A 17,869-nucleotide genomic window follows, 5' to 3' on the forward strand; every position below is an offset into this window, starting at 1 on the left:
AATTTTCAAATAAAATGTGCTCTGAAGGCTGCTTCTGTACCTACAGAAGGCAGCAACTCCCACTGTAATTGTTAGGTACTGGCTGTGAATGACAGGCTGCAGTTCTAAAAAACATCACCATATATTTTCCAAAATAACCACAAACTAACAAGAAATATTTGAAGAAGGCTGTAGGATGCAGAAAGAAAGTGCTCCATTTTGAACCCTCTCCACTTTTTCAAGTGCCATGTTTTACAGATATGCAGTGAGGGTTTGTTTCTTCAGGGGAAATACACTTCACACTTCACATACAAGCCAGCCAACATGTTCCTGAGTGCCACTGAAGTTGCAGTATTCCTCCCCACTTCAGGGGACAGGCAGCTGCCTGCCTCTGGTGTCCTGCAGGTTGCTGGCTGGCTCCTGCTGGCACTGCAGCAGTTTGTTCTGTGGATTAACAAGCAAATGCAATTGAGATTAAAAGAGGCAGTGCTATTTCTACCTAAGAAAGCCTTCATCTTCACAGGAGGACTTTTAACAGTAGCAAATGATAATCAAGTTGAAGTGACTTCTCAAATCTGCTGCTGAATCTGCACTTTAAAAAAAAACATTTTCAGTTCAATTTCAGAATTTAACACAGCTTTCAAAAAAATTACTAAGAAAAACCATACTCTCAGTTGGCATAAACCTATACACAACACCAAATAAAGTATCTTGGTCTTGCAGCTTTAACACTGTGCTGGCATTAACAAATAACTATATGTTCACTGAAAGTTATTTTTATGAAATGCTTTAAAAATCCAAACAGAATATTATGTCTATGTACATTTCACAGCAGTCACTGACTATAAACTATTTAATACAAAAGAAACAATTGGCCCTTATTGGAGTCACATATTGGCACCCCATTATTTAATCTTAACTTTTAATGTATGAGGTCGGTAACATGGGCAAATTTTATTCCATGATTTTATGCTTTCATTCCCTAGCCAGATGTTTTGAGAACATAGTAAACACTACAAACAATGATCTAAAACCCTCTCAGACCCAGTGAAAGCCTCAGTTCTGCCCTTCCCAGCAGCACACACACAGTATTTCCTCTTCGGTTGGTTGGGTACCTGTCAGTCCCCACATCTAGGCAAGACTGGCTTAAAGATCAGCTTCATACCCTGTTATCCTCCCTTGGCCTAGGCTGTAATTGTCTAGGTTCCCCACACAGTCAACAGAGAAAGACTCCATTTGGTAAGGCAGCTATCTCAATACAAGATAAATACACGTGCAATGAGCTGCCCACACAAGCCCAGTGCTCCGCCGACTGTAGGGGAAATCAAGACAGCCAGCACAGAACATGCAACCAGCCTTGGGCAAACTGATGTTAGGCAAGCTTGATTTTTTGTGAGTAATGAGAAAAAAATATCAATATGCAGAACCATGACCAGTAAGAACAGCTAAATAGGTAGTGACTATTCATTATTTCTTCACAATAAAAGAATAAAGGCAGGAAATGAGCCTAAAACAAAAGGGAGACATTTTCCTACACTATTTTACTAAAACTCACAGCATTGTAAGTAAAAGTTGTATTGGGTTCAAGAAAAGCAGATGGCATCACTGAGGAAAAAGACCTAAGGTTACTGAAAACAAAATACATGGTTGCAATTCCTATCACTTAGAACATCACCCACAAAACGTCAGATGCCGGAAGAAAACCAAAACAGAGCAGCTTAGCACTGAACTTTTCAGTGCTAAGAACTTCAGTGCCTCAGAACTTTTCTTTTCCCTCCAGTTGTCACTATTGACAGGCTTCTCTAAATGCTCCTGTGCAGCTGAGCTCAGTTCAGTGAAGCAGTTCTCTAATCCTCAGTTGCAACACTAGATGGCAGGAAAATTCTAACACACCTACAGCACTGAGAGCCCTGAATGCAGTTTGCAGTACATAAGGGTTAGTGCAATGCAGCAATCTCACTCTCATACAACTGGATTTGCTTTGCATCCTTACATAGCTTTGGGCAACAATTTGCAAGCACAATGCTGTGTTCACAGACCCATAGGTTAGGTTCATAGACTCATGTCAGGATAAATTATGTCCCTGAGATACCTTGCCCTCTCAATTAAGAAACCATGGACAATTGCAAAATATTTATTTGCCAAAAAGTTCTTTCAACTCCAATTTTGTGTTTGAAATCCTAATGATCTCCACCTCTGTAAAGACACAGCACCATAACACTTACCTCAACACCTCTTTTTTTCTAAAAATTCATTTTTTTGTTTAAAATTCATATCACTTGTGTGCTACTTGTGAAAAATGCTGCAAAGGGGCAACAAAACAAGTTCTGCAACTCACACAGCTGCAAAGCAGACAAGCCAAAGGAAACTGTTCTTCAGACCATACTGATCCTCCAGTCAGTATACTCTGTCTCTTCTGCAAAGAGGAAAAACTTCAGACTTGTTACATTCTGCTCAAGATCCCCCTCAAACTGTGAGAGAAAAGTATGAGCTTTTCTGATGAATGTCAAGTCTGAGTTTCAAAACAAATGTGTGTGTACATTGACCACCTCAGCACTGCAGCACAACTTGCTGCTTTCCAAAAAATTACAGTTGTTTCCTAGATTGTTGCTGGCAAGTCTGAAATTTAACTCCTGCTACGTTCACAAAATTTAACGAAAAACGCAGACAATTACTGGTGTGGGTGGTAACACTCTCCCTTTAGAAGGGCAAAACCAGCACATGATAGTCATTCTTCTCCTTCAGCTTTGTATCAGTTTCTCAGCCATATAGATGCTGATGCCTTCTACTACATCTTTTAAAATTCTGCAACAAAAAAACCCAAGGTCAGCAAACTGCTTTTCAAGCAGTGACACTCAAGAAGGAAGGTCAAGTAATTAAGCCACAGACTACAAGTAATACATAAGGTAGCTGCTGAAAGTGACCTTGGCACACAAACAAATCACTGAACTGGATTTTGATTTTCATAATGAATGATAAATGGAAAGTTTGTTTCATTTCTGAAAAATAATTTAATACAAAACTTCAAAAACACTGATGTGCAAGTCTTCGCTGTATCAGAGGAGATACATTTTCACACTTTAAAATACTTTAAAACATTTGTACATAATGAACAGAAATTCTCTTTTATATAAACAAAGTGTTTCTTTGCCAACAGCAATTGTCAATTCCGAAACAGAGAATTAAGATGACACGAGAACCAGACAGTCTAAGTCACTGCTATTTGTGTCAAAAAAAATTATGCCACTCTTTTCTTTCTACAGCTCATCATGCTTGTACGTGAATTCCCTTGCAGATATAAACCCGTCACTGTCTTCGTCCTCTTTATCAAATATGTCTTCAACCAAAGCATCATGCTGGGTGTCATTTACCACTGCTCCATGCTTTTCAAATTCTTTCTTCAAGTAAATTTTGACCTGTTAGACAAAAGGTGAGAATGAACATTTTAGTTTTCAGACTTATGAAAGAGTTGATTACTGCAGCATAACAGAGGGATGCTGCACTCAGGATGGTGGTATTAAATAACAGATACCTCCCTTCCTATGCCACTGCCAGAATAATACTTGTCTAACTGATTCTGCAGTCTCTTTGAATGAAGGGTCTTTAGTGATAGAAATGACAGTAAAACTAGCTGTTTTAAAAAAGCTGTTTTTAAAAAAGCTGTTTTTAAAAAAGCTGTTGCCATACCTTTATGGTATCTGACTCAAAAAATAAGTCAGGACAGCCTGTCTTCTGATGTCTATACAGTAAAGTAAAAATAGCTGGGCAAAAATTATTAGCTACCAATTGGTTAGAGACAGCTTTTCCACATTCTAGCACTCTAGCAACCCAGTACACATAAACAGCCACCCCAGATATATACAGAAATCTGTCCGCAATCTCAGTGTTTGCTGCTTCAATGGGAAATACATTAAAAGATTTCTAGATGTCTCAAAATTTTTAAGGATGAAGACCCAAGGCAGGTTTTAAACAGACCACTGGAACACTTACTTACATTGAGGTAGATAGTAATGGTAAGCAGTGTTTTCAACAACTTCAGATTGCTTTTAGTAAATTTTTGAGGTTTAACTATGGAGACACAAAGTGTTCTGAATAGCAGAGCCTTCTACAAAAATTACAATACCAACATATTCATCTATTAAACAGATACCACTTGTATAAGAACCATGGGTCATGTTTCAGGTCTGTTTTAGTCACTTCAGTCTCTGGAATCTGTTAGGGTTATTGCTTACATTCCTAATATGCAGACATTATACACACTGACTGTCTGATGCATACAAATTATTAATTAGCCTTCTGAGTCTGGTAAACTGGTACCAGAACCAAATCAAAAAGAACTCAGTGGCTTATACTAGCTTCTCATGGATCACTTTTGCTGAAAAAGCAGAAGTTTGAAAATGAGAGCCAAACAGATGGTGAATAGTGCTGAATACATGTCCTTCATAGAGTGAAAGCTATAAAATAGGATTGCCCTGCAGCAGAAGGAATCCCAGTTTATTAATAAATCAGCAATTAAATCCAAAAAGCCCTGAAGTCTGGTTTTATATCTAAGATGCTTTACTTTATCCAAGTCTTCCACAAGCGTGCAGCACACAAGTCACATGTCTATCCTCAGCTTACCAAGGCTCCTTTTGAACCTCCAGACCAAAATTTTCACTAGGATGCAAGGCTCAGAGCAGTGCAGCACAGATGTGCATTCTTTCCCACTCTCCCATCCTGTTAGATTTGCTCACAAGAGAAGGATAACCCACCTCTTGCTTGGATAGTTTCCAGTCATCATTAAGATCCATCTCTTGGAATGACTCATGAGACCTTGGTCCATTTCTAATTTCCAGAAGGTCAATGTTGAAAATCAGTGTGCTCTCAGGTGGAATTTTTCCTGCCCAAAATGGAGAAAAGTTAAAACCAACTATATACTCAATGACATACAAAAGCCACATGTGTCAGAGCAATGTTCCAGCAAGCCTAGTCATTTCAAAGCAGCCTGCATTTGAACTAGTAAGGACAAGTATCTGTAACAGTGATGACCACAACCATTTCACCCTGCAGCCTGGACTCTGAGCAGCCTTTACTGCATAAATGTAACTTTAGACGCAACTGATTTTGTTGGAGACTAGCAGGTGCTAATACAAGCTCTTATTCAGCAATTACCATCACAAGTTTATCAAACAGTGTTCTTGAATATTTTTTCTTTCATGGCCAGAGCCAGATAAACTGGAAAACAGTGAAGTAGACAGGTTAGAGCCAAGACTAATGTACAGGGCAGCAGGAAGGGAGAATTTAGTCCTCCGGATGTCCTATCAGTCCCCAGATTCCTCTCTTCTGCCAACTGATACCTTGTATCTGCTGTTCTGCCCCTGGAAAAACTCTTTTGCAGGGAAAGAAAGCCAGGGATGATGCTGGTCTCCCACAGCAGTCTCTGGACTCAGGGCACAAAGCACCGAGCTGTTTCCAAACACACAGCAGAAACCAAGTACCCAAACCTGATCACAAGGCCTGTGTTATCACAACATCATTTTTGATGTAGGTGAACAGACTGGTAACTTCCTAATAGTGCCACAGAGCACTCCCCCATGCCACCACACCTCAAGGATATCAGTTTATCAGGCACTGGCTTTGACAGAGATGTGATATGCTCTCATGCTGATGGCTGAAGCTACTGTCAAAGACCTTTTAGCACATCACTTTGCTCCTTTATACAGAGGTTGAATAGGACCAAATATATCCCTATATTGGATGGCAGTAGCCCAAAAAATATTTCTGTGCCTTGAGAAGACAGGGAAAAATAATCCACATCTACCACTTTGGAATTATGGTGTTAATTTAACTGCAACAACAAACAGGCTTGGAGATTTCTGGGATGAATAAAAGTGCAGAATCTTCTGGAAATACAGGGCACAGTGCCCTGTTTAGGGTTTGGAACACAGGTAATTTTTTTGAGTCTTACAGAAAAAGGCATCTGACTCAAATGATGAGTCAGACAGCAACCAAGGTGGGAGGCTATTGAAATTATGTACATTTGGATGAAAGTATGAAGAAAATTAAATAATTCCATCTTCAAGGGCATCACTTGAAAACAGCAACATAATTATGCTCAAATACTTCAAAGTCTTCCTACAGCAAATAATTTCTTACAGCAGTTAGCAGTTTTTAGCTGTTTAACCTTCTTGCAGTAAACACAGAGGTGAAGCTTGCAAGTCTTTGAAGAACAACTACAGTGCTTTACATATTAATCAAACAATTAGGCCTGTGATAACTACATGAGCACTGCAACGCTTCACATATTTTTGTGGAAAAATTACAGCTGAGCTCTGCATAAAGATTAAATGACAACCACAAAGAAATATGATTACTTCTAATACTGTATCTTGAACTGTAAACCAGGGCTTCCAGAAAAATATGTGCTGAGCAGGTACCTTTAATAAAGGAGAGTATGAAGTGTACTGTAAGAATGAATACTACCTGGCAGGAGGTAGTATGGAGTCCTAAGCTGTGTGCAGCCCTACTTGCCAGAAGGCACAGAAATGCAAACAGTCCTCATTCCCAAAACAGTCTCGTAGTGATGGGAGAGAACATCAGCAGGATGGCCTGCATGTTTCTAGACATTTATCCTTTCTGCTTTGGAACCTTCCACTACTGTAGGTCATTTGTTGCAACTCTTGTCATGACATAAATACTCATAATAATTGCTCAAAAAAAGGTAACTAAAACAAATCCCATAAAGCGGAAGTAGAACCATTCAAGCTGTCACTCACTTAACTGCACATTCCAAATCTGGCCATCCTGTTAAAGGAATCTGGAAATATTTGAAAGGAAAAGCCCTGAACACCCTCAGTAGCAGACAGGCTGAGATGTTTATATCTGTCTGCACAGCAGTCAGTGCATTTTCAGTAGGTGACAATGCGACTGCCCATGCACATCTTACTGTGGATAACAGGGACCACTGCCCAAACGGAAAATAGCTGTAAGAGGAAAATAATTAATGTCCCTATATGGAGAAATAAACAGTGACTTCTTACTGTATCATCTAAGAACTGGTTGGGAAGCAGTACAGGGAGTTTCTTAGGGGTCTCAAAGAAACCTGAAAGCAAGAATGAGTTTTGCACATGGCACATTCATGAAGTATTGCCACAAAAACAGATCCAACAGCCAAAAAGCCAACTGTTACCTAAGCAACCACCTCCACTTGACTGTAAAAGAAGGGAGGAAAAAAACCAAACTAAATAAAAAAAAGAAAAAGCAGGGCACTGTTGAGCACAGCACTAACAGAAAAGACACTCAGAACATACAGCACAGCAGGTTCCATCAGTTTCTGGGTTTTTTCCCTGCATTCACCACACAGCCACTTAACAGATATTACTGCAGGAAACAAATTTATGAGAAAGAGCACTTGACTCTCTCCATTCTTCTTCTTTAACGGAATCAACCTGGAAAGCTTGAAAGCTTGCTAACCTCTTAGGCCAAGAATAACAGAAAAACACAGAGTTTAGAAACAATTAGAGCAAGGGGAGTGCTTCACATGTTTTACCTTTCCCTTCTTTTCCATAAGCAAGGGCTGGTGGAATAGTCAGCTTCCGCTTCTCTCCCACACACATGTCCTTCAACCCTCTGTCCCAGCCTTTGAGAGCTTCCCTTATGCCAAGTGTAAACCACATAGGTTGACCATTGTTGTGCTTGTGACTGGAAAAGAAAGGAATAAAACACTTCGTATTTAAACGTCAAGCTCCACAAAGGGTCAATGGAATATGCTCACAATGTAGATATACAAACACAGCACCATTCAGCACCTTGACACCTCTTCAGTGAAAGACCTACACTTTCAAAGCCTGTAAAACTTATGCTTTGCATGACAAGGCTCTTTGGGAAGTGGAAAGAAATAAAACAATAATTACTTTGTGTGTGTATCACAACACTAACAACCCAGATCTCCACCTCCACTTCCCTGACCACCTACTTCCACTTGGAAACTGATCAGACCAGAAAAGGCATTTTCTTAAAAATCTACAGTCAAGGCCATTGTAAATTGCAAATCACAGACCAGCATGGTTATCATAGCAATATACATTTTAACATGCTCAGAAGCATCAGTCTCATCTCTTTCAAAAGAAGACATTGTGGGGGGGGGGGGGGGGGGGGAGGGGGAACCAACAAAGCAACTACGTAACAGTCTAGAAAAAAAACAGAAACAACTGCATGCAAAACATTCAACTTTAGATTTGGGAGACAAGACCCTTTTCTGATTTAACCAGATGGTACAACCCGGACTACTTTCACTCCACTAACAGACAAGGAATTTGAAAGCTCTATTTACTAGTCATGCAGGAGAGATGTTTAAGAAGAAACCAGAACACTTACAGAAGTTAGTCAGCAGCAAAAACTTTAGTGTGTCACTAGAAGTCCTTTTAAAGAGGCAGGTTAACTAGAAGAGAAAATTAGTGAGATTTTAGTTGAATCGTCTGCAAGAGCATAAACATGCAAAACTGTCTTTTTTTTTTTTTTATTTCATATACAAAAGTAGCCTTCAGGTAGCCGGCAGAGACTTGAATTTGCTGTCTCCCACTATCAACACTTCGCTGATGTTTTACAGGACATCCAGCATTAGCAAGTCCTTGCAGGCTCTTAGCAGACTCCCTCGAATTTCTGGCTCTTCCTCCTATTTGCATTTCTGTGGCTCTGGTATGTTGACTTGTCTGGTCGAGGGCAGGTAAAGAATAATGAAAAGCTGTGATTGTGCTGCCGCTGGTGGAAGGACACGTGTAACTTTTTTTTTTTTTTTTTTTTTAAATTATTCCGCCTGTCTGCTTCATTCTCTGCCTGTAGTTTGCTTTAGGAACCAAACAGAAATTTATGCATAGCACAAGACCTATTAAACCGCTGAGATCAAATAGCAAAACCTGCACCTAAATCACAGAATCACAGAATGGTTTGGATTGGAAGGGACTTTAAAGATCATCCAGTTCCAACCCCCTGTGCCATAGGCCGGGACACCTTCACCTAGACCGGGTTCTCAGAGCCCCATCCAAGCCGGCATGGAACACCTCCAGGTTGTCAGCAACTTCCCCGGGCAGCCTGTTCCAGTGTCTCACTATCCTCAGAGTAAAAAACTTCCTTCTAATAACCTGATCTAACTCCACTCTAAGTTTGAAGCCATCCCCCCTTGTTCTGTGGCGACATGCCCTTGCAAAAAGTCTCTCTCCATCTTTCTTCAGGTAGTGGAAAGCCACAATTAGGTCACCTCAAAGCCTTCTCTTTTCCAGGCTGAACAGTGCCAGTTCTCTCAGCCTTTTCCACACAGGAGAGGTGCTCCACGCATAACATCCCCATCTTTTAAAAAATGCTATGTGGCTCTACTTCCTACGGACTGACCATAAAACAAATGCTAAGCAAGATTTATTTTATAACCTTGGGAAAGGAGACTGGCCTTCCTGTTGGTGTTCACCTTGTACAGCACTGTGAGACACTGCTTCACACCAAACTTTCTGAGAACAGGTACCAATGGGAGGGACCCCAATGACAAGTTTATGCAGCGTTATTTAAGCTCTTTTATCCCAAAACAAATACGGCATTCATGCATTGCTTTTGGGCATTTGGGCAGGGAGGAGTAAAAAATAACCAACCAAACAAAAAACCACTTGCCCCTGACAAAAGGCTCCTCACAGAGCTATTTGCAGATGGATTGTGGACCCCTGTGAGAGGCCTGGATTCAGGAAAGCATGACCAGAAAAGATCACCTATATTAAAATAAATACATATATATATACACACACATAAAGGAGCAAGTCCAGAGAAGGTGCACCAAGATTGTTGGAGGGATGGAGCAGCACCGCTCCTGAAAGAGCTGGGATTGTTCAGCCTGGTAAAGAGAAAGCTCCACGGTGACCTAATTGTACCTTTCCAGTACCTCAAGGGAGCCTACAAAAATGATGGAGAGAGACAATTTAAAAGGGTGTGTAGTGACAGGACAAGGGGTGATGGCTTTAAAGCGAGAGTAGGCTCAGATTAGATACTAGAAAGAAGTTCTTTACTCTGAGGGTGGTGAGCCACTGGAACAGGCTGCCCAGGGAGCTGTTCACAAGCCATTCCTGGAGGTGTTCACAGCCAGGCTGGATGGGGCTCTGAGCAACCTGGGCAGCGTTCAAAGGCGCGTCGGGTGAGGATGCTCGGAGCAACCTGATCTAGTGAAGGAATCTTTAAGGTCACGTCCAACTGTAGGCATTCTACGATCCTATTTTTTATATATATATATATATATACAGATAATATACACACGTATATATATAACATATATATATACACATATATATACACATACACACGCATATATATATATATATATGTGTGTGTGTGTGTGTGTGTACATGTATATTTCCCCACTCAAGCTCAGCCAGCAGCTCGCCCGGAGAAGACGCGCCGCTCACTTACGTCGAGTGAAACATGGAGCCGTCCCTCTCCAAGTAGCCCTCGTAGTGAACCAGCAGCATGTCCCCCCACTTGGTCCTCCTGTGGCAGAGGAAGGGCTTGTGCAGCACCTCCACCTTCACGTCGGCCGCCGGGGGGATCAGCGCCGCGCCCGCGCAGCCCAGCGCGGCGCACAGCAGGGCGGAGCAGAGCAGCAGCAGCCCCGCCGCCATCGCCGCCGCCTGGCTGCTCTCAGCGTGCCGCCATCCCGCGCCCCGAGCCCGGCCGGCCCGTCCGACGTGGCAGCGGCGCGCACGGCCGCCAGCCCCGGCTCCCGACGGCCCGGCACCGGCGCCGCGCTCGCTGATTGGCTCCGCGCAGGGTGAGCTCAGGGAGAGCTGTCGCCCATTGGGGTGCGTCCCTGTCCGTCTCTCAGCTCATCCAATCGGCAGGCCTGAGCAGCCGAGGTGGGATGGGCGGACCGGGCGCTCCAGGAGTGCCGAGGAGCGGGGCAGCCCCGCGGAGCGCGCGCACAATAGAGCCGGCCGCTGCCGGCCGTTGATTGGGCGGTGGCGGCAGCGAGGGCGAGTTCCGATTGGCCGCGAGAGGCCACCTGCTCTGGGCATTCCGCTCCTGCCCCCTCCGCCCGCCTCTCACTCCCGCCTGTCACGCGAGCCGCGATTCACAGCGCGGGTTGCGCTGACGTAGTGTTGCGGGGACGTGCCGTGGCTGTGCGGCTGCGGCGCTCCCTGCGCTGAGAGCGTGGCGGCGGCGGCGGCGGGGGGCGGGCGCGGCGCGGGCCGGGGCGGCACGGCGGAGCGCGGGCGGCGGCGGCGGGCGGCGTGACCCCGCCGGGGGGCGGCCGCGCTGCATGGGGCCGGGGGCCGGCCGGCATGGAGGGGGTCCTGTACAAGTGGACCAACTACCTGAGCGGTGAGTTCCTGCCAGTGCTCAGCCTTTGCGGGACGGGCGCCGTCATCTCCTCCTAGATGTATTTATACAAGTACATACATGTATATATATTCACTGCGCTTGCTGGGTGCGGGTTAGCGCTGCCCCTTGACCCCGCCATGCAGGGGAGCAGCCCCGGCGCTGCCTTATCGTCACTGCCCGGCGTTTATCCCGGTGCCAGTGCCCGTCCGGGGTCGTGGGTTGGGGTTTGGGTAGTTTGGATGCTCTGGGTCACAGCTCCAGCAGCGAACTTCCCCGTTCTCCGCACGCCCCCGCGGAACTTCTAGCGAGGATTTGGGGCATTCCCAGAGCTGGGAGAAAAACTGTTGCCATTCAGTCTCACTTGGGGGGTTCGGATGAGAAGGCACGCAAAAAACCACAAAGGCAAAAAAAAAAGGTGGAGGGGGTCCGGCTAGCTCCAGGCCCAAATTTAAATTTTTCGGGTGTTCCGGTGCCACGGAAGGCTTGATTGTCACGGCAGGTTGGAAGCAGCCGTGTGTGGCCAGGGTTTGCTCAGCAGAGGTTAAAGGTGGTGGGGTCAGAAGCCCCCTGTGTTCCCGTGGGATGGATGCCGGATGCCTTCGAGTCAGGTGGGGCCCCGCCGTGTGGTTTGGGGTTGTGGATGGGGTCTTGCCAGGTGCAGACCCCTCTGCGGTTTGTGGGAACAGTTTGGAAACTTGAAGGTCAGAGAGAAATAACCACCAGCACCTTGACATTGCCAGGTGCGAGTGTTGCTCAGCAGTGTGTGCGTACAAGGGCTGCCGCCTTGCTTGACTTTTTTCCCGAGAGGCTGGAACAGCTGCAGCGCTCTGGTTAGCTGGGAAAGTGTAGGATATCAGAATTAAACAAAGAAAAAGCTGAAGCACAAGCGAGTGTTGAATTCGTGTGCTAGGAATGGGGAGGGCAGCAGCAGCACGAGGCTGGATTTATTGTTGTGCTAGAAGATTGCTGTGACTTTTCCCCTTTAGGCAATAGGTGTTCTGAGATGACAATCAAAATTTGTCTGGTCTCAGTGAACAGACATGGATTTTTTTTCTTTTGTTGTTAATTATTTGTGAATGCTCTTGAATTATGAAGTGGCAGTAGGAGCAGCCATGCTTGCCTTTTCATGTCAATTGCAGAACTGTGGTAGTGATGCTAGTCCTTTCCCCATACTAACACCACCTATGGTTCAGCTGATCGAAAGTTTTACATGTTTTTCTTTGCATTGCTGAGATGCTGGGATGTGTCTGGAACCCTCGTGCTTGGTTTCGTGCCATGAGACCTGGGAATGTGTGTCTGCGAGAAACAATGCATGTTGTAGATAACTGACTGGCTTTTGACATTTTTGGTGCCTGAGTGTGCCTGTGGTAGGATCAGCTGGTCTTCTGTTTTGATGGTAAGATGAAGACTAAGAAGTATTCTGTTTTCATCAAAATTAAGTTTTCTTTTGCTGGCCACATTGATAAGCACTTCCAATCGAATGGCCCTTCATGAAGAAGGCCATTCAAATACTTTGCAAATCTCAGTCAAGTGAATGCAGACTGCAGGCAACTTTTCCTTGCATCTGTAAGATTTGTACTGGCTGAAAACTAGGAGAGGTTTTGCCGTCAGCACAGAGAAAATCTGTGATGGAAGATTGAAGCATCCTTCTGATTTCTTGTTTGAAACTTGACTCTTCTAGTGAGTGTCGTGGTCAGCGTCACCCTATGCCTTTTGTTAGGTTGTAGAAGGCCCATGGTGTGTTTGAGAACAGTAAATTTGCTGTTCTGCAAGCTGTCTGTACATACTACAGTGCTTTCTTTTTCTGTAAAATGAAGACTTCCTGCCCTGAAACCATTAAGTTTTCAATTTATGCAGAGATAGAAAAAAAAAAAAAAAAAAAAAAAAAAATTCATTCTGGAATGTAGCAATCTTTGTAGCAATAACAAAGAGCTGGAGAGTGAGAGACAGGAAAACCTCCTTTTAGGGATTAAGGGAAATAAGAAGGTTCAACAGGTCATCCAGAACAGCATTTCTGCCAGTTTTCTGCCCCCAGCATGCTTTTCCTGTTGCTCAAGGTTGATGAATCAGGCACGGTACACTGTAAACGGTGCATGCAAAAAGTGGGGAGATTGTGTGTCATCCCTCTGTGTTGGTGTGTGCCTGTGCTAATAACACAGTGCCGATGTACCTCAGAATGAGGAGGATCCCTCGCAGTCAGAGAAGAGATAGAACATTCAAAAAAGAACAAGCATAAAACTGCAGAAAAGAACTGCTTTTCCTTCTTGCTGTGAGAGAGGAGCTGATGCGAGTTTGTTGGTAATTGAGTCTTTTCTGGGAATTTTGATTTCGTAATGTCTTATGTCATTGCCATCATGAGAGGTCAAGTCCACATCAACCCATTTCCTCCCAGCTCTTGGACCCAGAGCTAGATCTGTGTTGCAAATTACATAGTTATTGACAGCAGGAACGTTTCAGAAATAGGAAACGAGTTTGGTTTGCTGTGGGTAAAGGGCAAAGAAAGCTCACCATGATTGCCACCAATTGAAAGACAGATCAGTTTGCCTTACTGTTTAAACAAGTTATCTTCTTTGTAATAAATACACTTGTTTGCTTTATATAGATTAGAATAAATTAAATCAGTATTACCTGGTTTCTGCTTGGAGGTAGGGTTTTTCCTCTGCTCTTGATCCTGCACTCACATTGTGGTTTCTTTATGCAGGGTTTCCAGTGCTAACTTGGAAATCTCTTGAGATTAGAAAACTGAGATTTTTAGAGTTTTTCTGTCCCCTAATGCAATAGCCACCAGATAGCGATTTCTCAGTGTGTTACTTTTGTTTAAGTTCAAGTGAAGTGTGTCATCTTTGGATCAGATATACATTCACAAAGTTCTAGCCAATGAAAATCTGTTTGGATCTTTTGTTTGCAGTGTGTGTCTTTTGGTTGCTCTTGTCTATTCTCCCACTAAATTGGTTAAAACCTTAAAAGAGCAGGGAACTTTGCAGGCAGAATTATTGTCATATAAAGTGAGACAGCACTTTTTCCTTGTGCAGATGTATATATAATGCATCTGCAAACTTCAAATTATTAATCCTCAAAACGCAGAGCAGGGTGACTTAAATCATGCAGGCATGTAAGTTGGCCTCAGCTGAGCTTATAGTCAAAGCATGTAACATGATCTTAAAAAATTCCTAGATTTCATCCTTTGCCAAAAGTCTCTATCTGATGTTTGCTTTGCTTGGTGGGTGCTGGGTGTGTAACTATTGTTTCAGTACCTCTTACTGTAGTAAGCAGTTGGGATGATAAAAGTGCCACCGTGTGCCCTCCCTATAGCTCCTCGGTGTGTTGTGCTGCCACTGCCTGCAGTCCTGGCTGAGCACAAACCATTGTGGTGTGGGCAGCATCAAAGGCAGATCCTGGCTGCAGTATCATAGCGTGACTGATCTCCAGCTGGGGAATGCTGCTGGCAGGATAAAGAAAGGACAGAGCAGAGCTGAGCTGCACATGAAGGCTGCTCTTGGCTGCTTGGAAACTGCCTCCCATGGGACTCTCTGACTGAACTTTACCTGCAATGCATGCTTTTTGTTGAGCACAACTTCTGATTAATAAAATAAATTGATTTAGTCTTTGGAGTTTGCCTTGTGAAAGGCATAGATGATTTTTTTCTCATCAGGTTTATAGAATGAGTAAGCTATTACTGGGAAGCCGCATGGAGTTGGGGAATACCTGCCTTCAGTGGTGTGTGTGAGAACTTGCCACTTCTAAGTTGATTTTTTTCTTTCTGCTGAAATTCAGTTCAGTTCAGATCTTTGGTGTAGGCACACACTCTACTTGGAATTGCTGGCCACAGGCAGGATTGCTGCTAACTCTGGAAGAGATGGTGTGGATCAGCTCTTGGCTGTGGGGTTCATCATTACATGAAAATGATGACTGATTCCACTGGCTTGCCTGGTATTTGTTAGATGTTCTATAAAATGGCTGTGATCACTTTCCTTTACAAAGCTGAGTTCCTGATATTTAAATATTCACTTTCTTATTTGTGCTGAGTAATTCTAACCCTAAGTAATTAATCTTCCTCAAGGCATGACAGACTCACCTTCATGCCATCACCAGTGACGCTGTATCATGCCACATACTTCAGTTAGCTCTCCCCATCTACGTGTATGTAATCATCCCCTCTCAGTTTATTGTTGTACTTTGGATTCTTTTCAGTTTATCCCAAGATAAACCAAGAGTCAACACCAAGCAGTATATTTCAGCTTTCACATAAAACTTTAAATTGCTCTTGTCTCTAATGATTCAGAGTTCCTTAATAAACTTGGGGGTAGAGCTCAAGAAAATGAGAAAAAGCATTAGTTCTTGTATCTTGGATCTGGATGCACATGATATTACTTAGAGCGAGTCTTTGTTTTGAGAGTTTAAGAAATCTGACCTTTTGGAATGAGAGATACATATCCTTCCAGCTGGATAGCAAGCTCTGGAAATAAGCTCCTCTGTTTCCAGACATGGAGGAATTAATCAAAAACTTCACACTTAGATAAAGACTTGGTTCTAAAAAGCCTTTTATAATGTCCCCTTTCATTTTAGCCTCTGGGTGTAGTCCAAGTTCTGATTGTATAAAATTAGAAGTCTGGTTTTTGTGGAGGTGGACCTAGACAGCTGAGGTTTCTGTTGCCTTCAGGGCAATGGTCTGCCTTCTATTACTGGCTGTGGCTGCTCTCAGGATCCAGGTGTTGGTTTAGATGAATGCCTGACTCTCAGCCAGTTCTGGCTGGATGAGACTTTTCATGTAGTATACTTCAGGGACTGATTAGTTAATTCTCTTTGGATTTTGCTTAGTTGTCTTTGTGTGATTTGACCTTTCTCATTATTTTCTTCCCTTTCCTTCTGTATTTCTTCGTGCAGCAACCTTGCTTTTGTCCAGCCTTTTTGGAATTATGTAAAGTGCTCACAGTAGCAAAGTTTGATGAGGCTGCAGGAATGGAAATCGGTGTCCCCTATATCCTCTGTAAGTGTTAGAGCAGTGCTGCAGAGCCTCCATGGCGCAGCATTCCCTGCCAGGTATGCTGCAGTACCGGTGCCTCTGCATTCAGTCCCTCTGCACTGAAGTGAGTAAGTGATCACAGGAAGTGACTGGGTAGGACAGAAACCAAAGGTGTGGTGGACTGATGGTGAAAAGATACCATCATGTGGTATCTGTGTGTTCTTACATAAATTCAGTGTGTTAACTTAGTCTGGCCTCATAACCACCCCAGGGGTCAGAGAGAGGAGCAGCTGGTTTGCTGGGGCTGGGAAGTGTAAACAGAGGAGGAAAACTCCCAGAAGCTTTGTATTATTTGAATTAGTGTCTGAGCAGAGGGCCTGTGTTGTTGAACTTCTGCCTTCACCATGATCCCCTCTCTGCCCTTTCACTTTGTCCCCTTAAAAAATGCCTGACTGGTACATTGTGCTCTCTGTGCCTTGGCTGGTCACTGCCATAAAATCGTTTGCAGACAAACCCAGTTGCCCTGTGATGACAGGATGCTCTTTCAATGCTGCTGACATTGCCCTAACAGTTATGACTGAAACAAAAATGGGCTTCATGGAATCCCTGTGAGAAAAGTCGTTTGGGAGAAGGTCACTGTGTTAGAGCCTGTTCCTGCTGTTGCTTCCTTCACTTGAACCTCTAGTGTCCCTCAAGCGAGTGCTTTAAGAAATGATACCGTTGTTTAGGTGCTAAATCTTTGATCTTCATTACCTTTAGGGGCTTTTTGCATTGATTCCTGTGGTTAATATGCACATAATCAGAGTAATTTTGCAATATGAGCATTTCCAGAAGCTGCTCTCTAGGTGACAGAATAGTAGCTTACAGAAGCATAGATTGTTACACGCTCTTGTCTGCCTTTCTGCTGTTCCTTATGGATACACACTGGATTTTTATCCTGTCAGATTGTTCTGCTATAGAGTTAAGGCTGCAAAATGTGTTCCAGCACCTGGGATTGCCCTTCCCAAAATTCTGGGTAGCCTTAGGAGGCTGTATAGAAAAAGTAGGCACCAGTTTTGAGTGCAAAATGCTTATGTCAGGATAATCTTTTGCTTCTGTTCCTTGAATGAGAAAAAAGGAGGAGAGTGTGAAGTTTGGTCTGTGTAAGATCCTTTCTTGCTAATTGCTTTTTCTGACTAGAAGCCTGGTTGACTGACAGTGTCTTTGCCCTGCTAGAGCTGAGTTTTCAGCAGTTCTGGTCCAGCTATCAGTCGCTGACACAGCACTGGGCAGACGGTGTGGTGCTTTTGCCCTCTGGAGATAAAGCTGGAGATGGGACGGCGAGCACGTGGCACAGTTTACATTTGCTCAGGGTGGGATGAAACTATGGGTATTGCTCATTCTCACTGTCAGATGGCTCTGACTATCAGGGCAGCCACTCTCTGACTTCTTTGCGACCCTGCACAGAAAAACAGCAATCTGTCCTGCTATGCCACCTGTAACCAAGTCTTGGATCTTGCCCTTGTTATAAGCAGTAGGGAGGTGATGGTGGCTTTAACTCCTCCTATTAGACAGATGTTGTAACATGGAAAGTTCATCATTATCTCCTATCTGCAG

At 43.7% G+C, this 17,869-nt stretch overlaps 2 protein-coding genes across 3 annotated transcripts in view; one reads left to right on the forward strand and one right to left on the reverse strand.

Annotated features, from left to right (window-relative positions):
* Positions 1-2,970: 2,970 nt before the first annotated feature.
* FKBP14 (FKBP prolyl isomerase 14) lies at positions 2,971-10,716 on the reverse strand. The gene is made up of 4 exons (XM_041466296.1): positions 10,402-10,716; positions 7,508-7,659; positions 4,731-4,858; positions 2,971-3,395 (listed from the first exon to the last, which is right to left on the reverse strand). Exons 1-4 carry the CDS (start codon positions 10,608-10,610, stop codon positions 3,237-3,239), a joined length of 648 nt encoding a protein of 215 aa, XP_041322230.1. The 5' UTR covers positions 10,611-10,716; the 3' UTR covers positions 2,971-3,236.
* A 471-nt stretch (positions 10,717-11,187) lies between these two features.
* The window catches only part of PLEKHA8 (pleckstrin homology domain containing A8), a 31,287-nt gene continuing 24,605 nt past the window's right edge, over positions 11,188-17,869 (forward strand). For both annotated transcript variants that reach the window (XM_041466294.1, XM_041466295.1), the window contains exon 1: positions 11,188-11,310. In XM_041466294.1, coding sequence (XP_041322228.1) covers positions 11,271-11,310 — 40 coding nt within the window. In that variant the 5' untranslated portion in view covers positions 11,188-11,270. The remainder of the gene's footprint in view (positions 11,311-17,869) is intronic.

The sequence above is a fragment of the Pyrgilauda ruficollis genome, unplaced genomic scaffold (assembly GCF_017590135.1).
Source record: "Pyrgilauda ruficollis isolate IOZ18807 unplaced genomic scaffold, ASM1759013v1 scaffold2, whole genome shotgun sequence".
Lineage (NCBI taxonomy): Eukaryota > Metazoa > Chordata > Aves > Passeriformes > Passeridae > Pyrgilauda > Pyrgilauda ruficollis.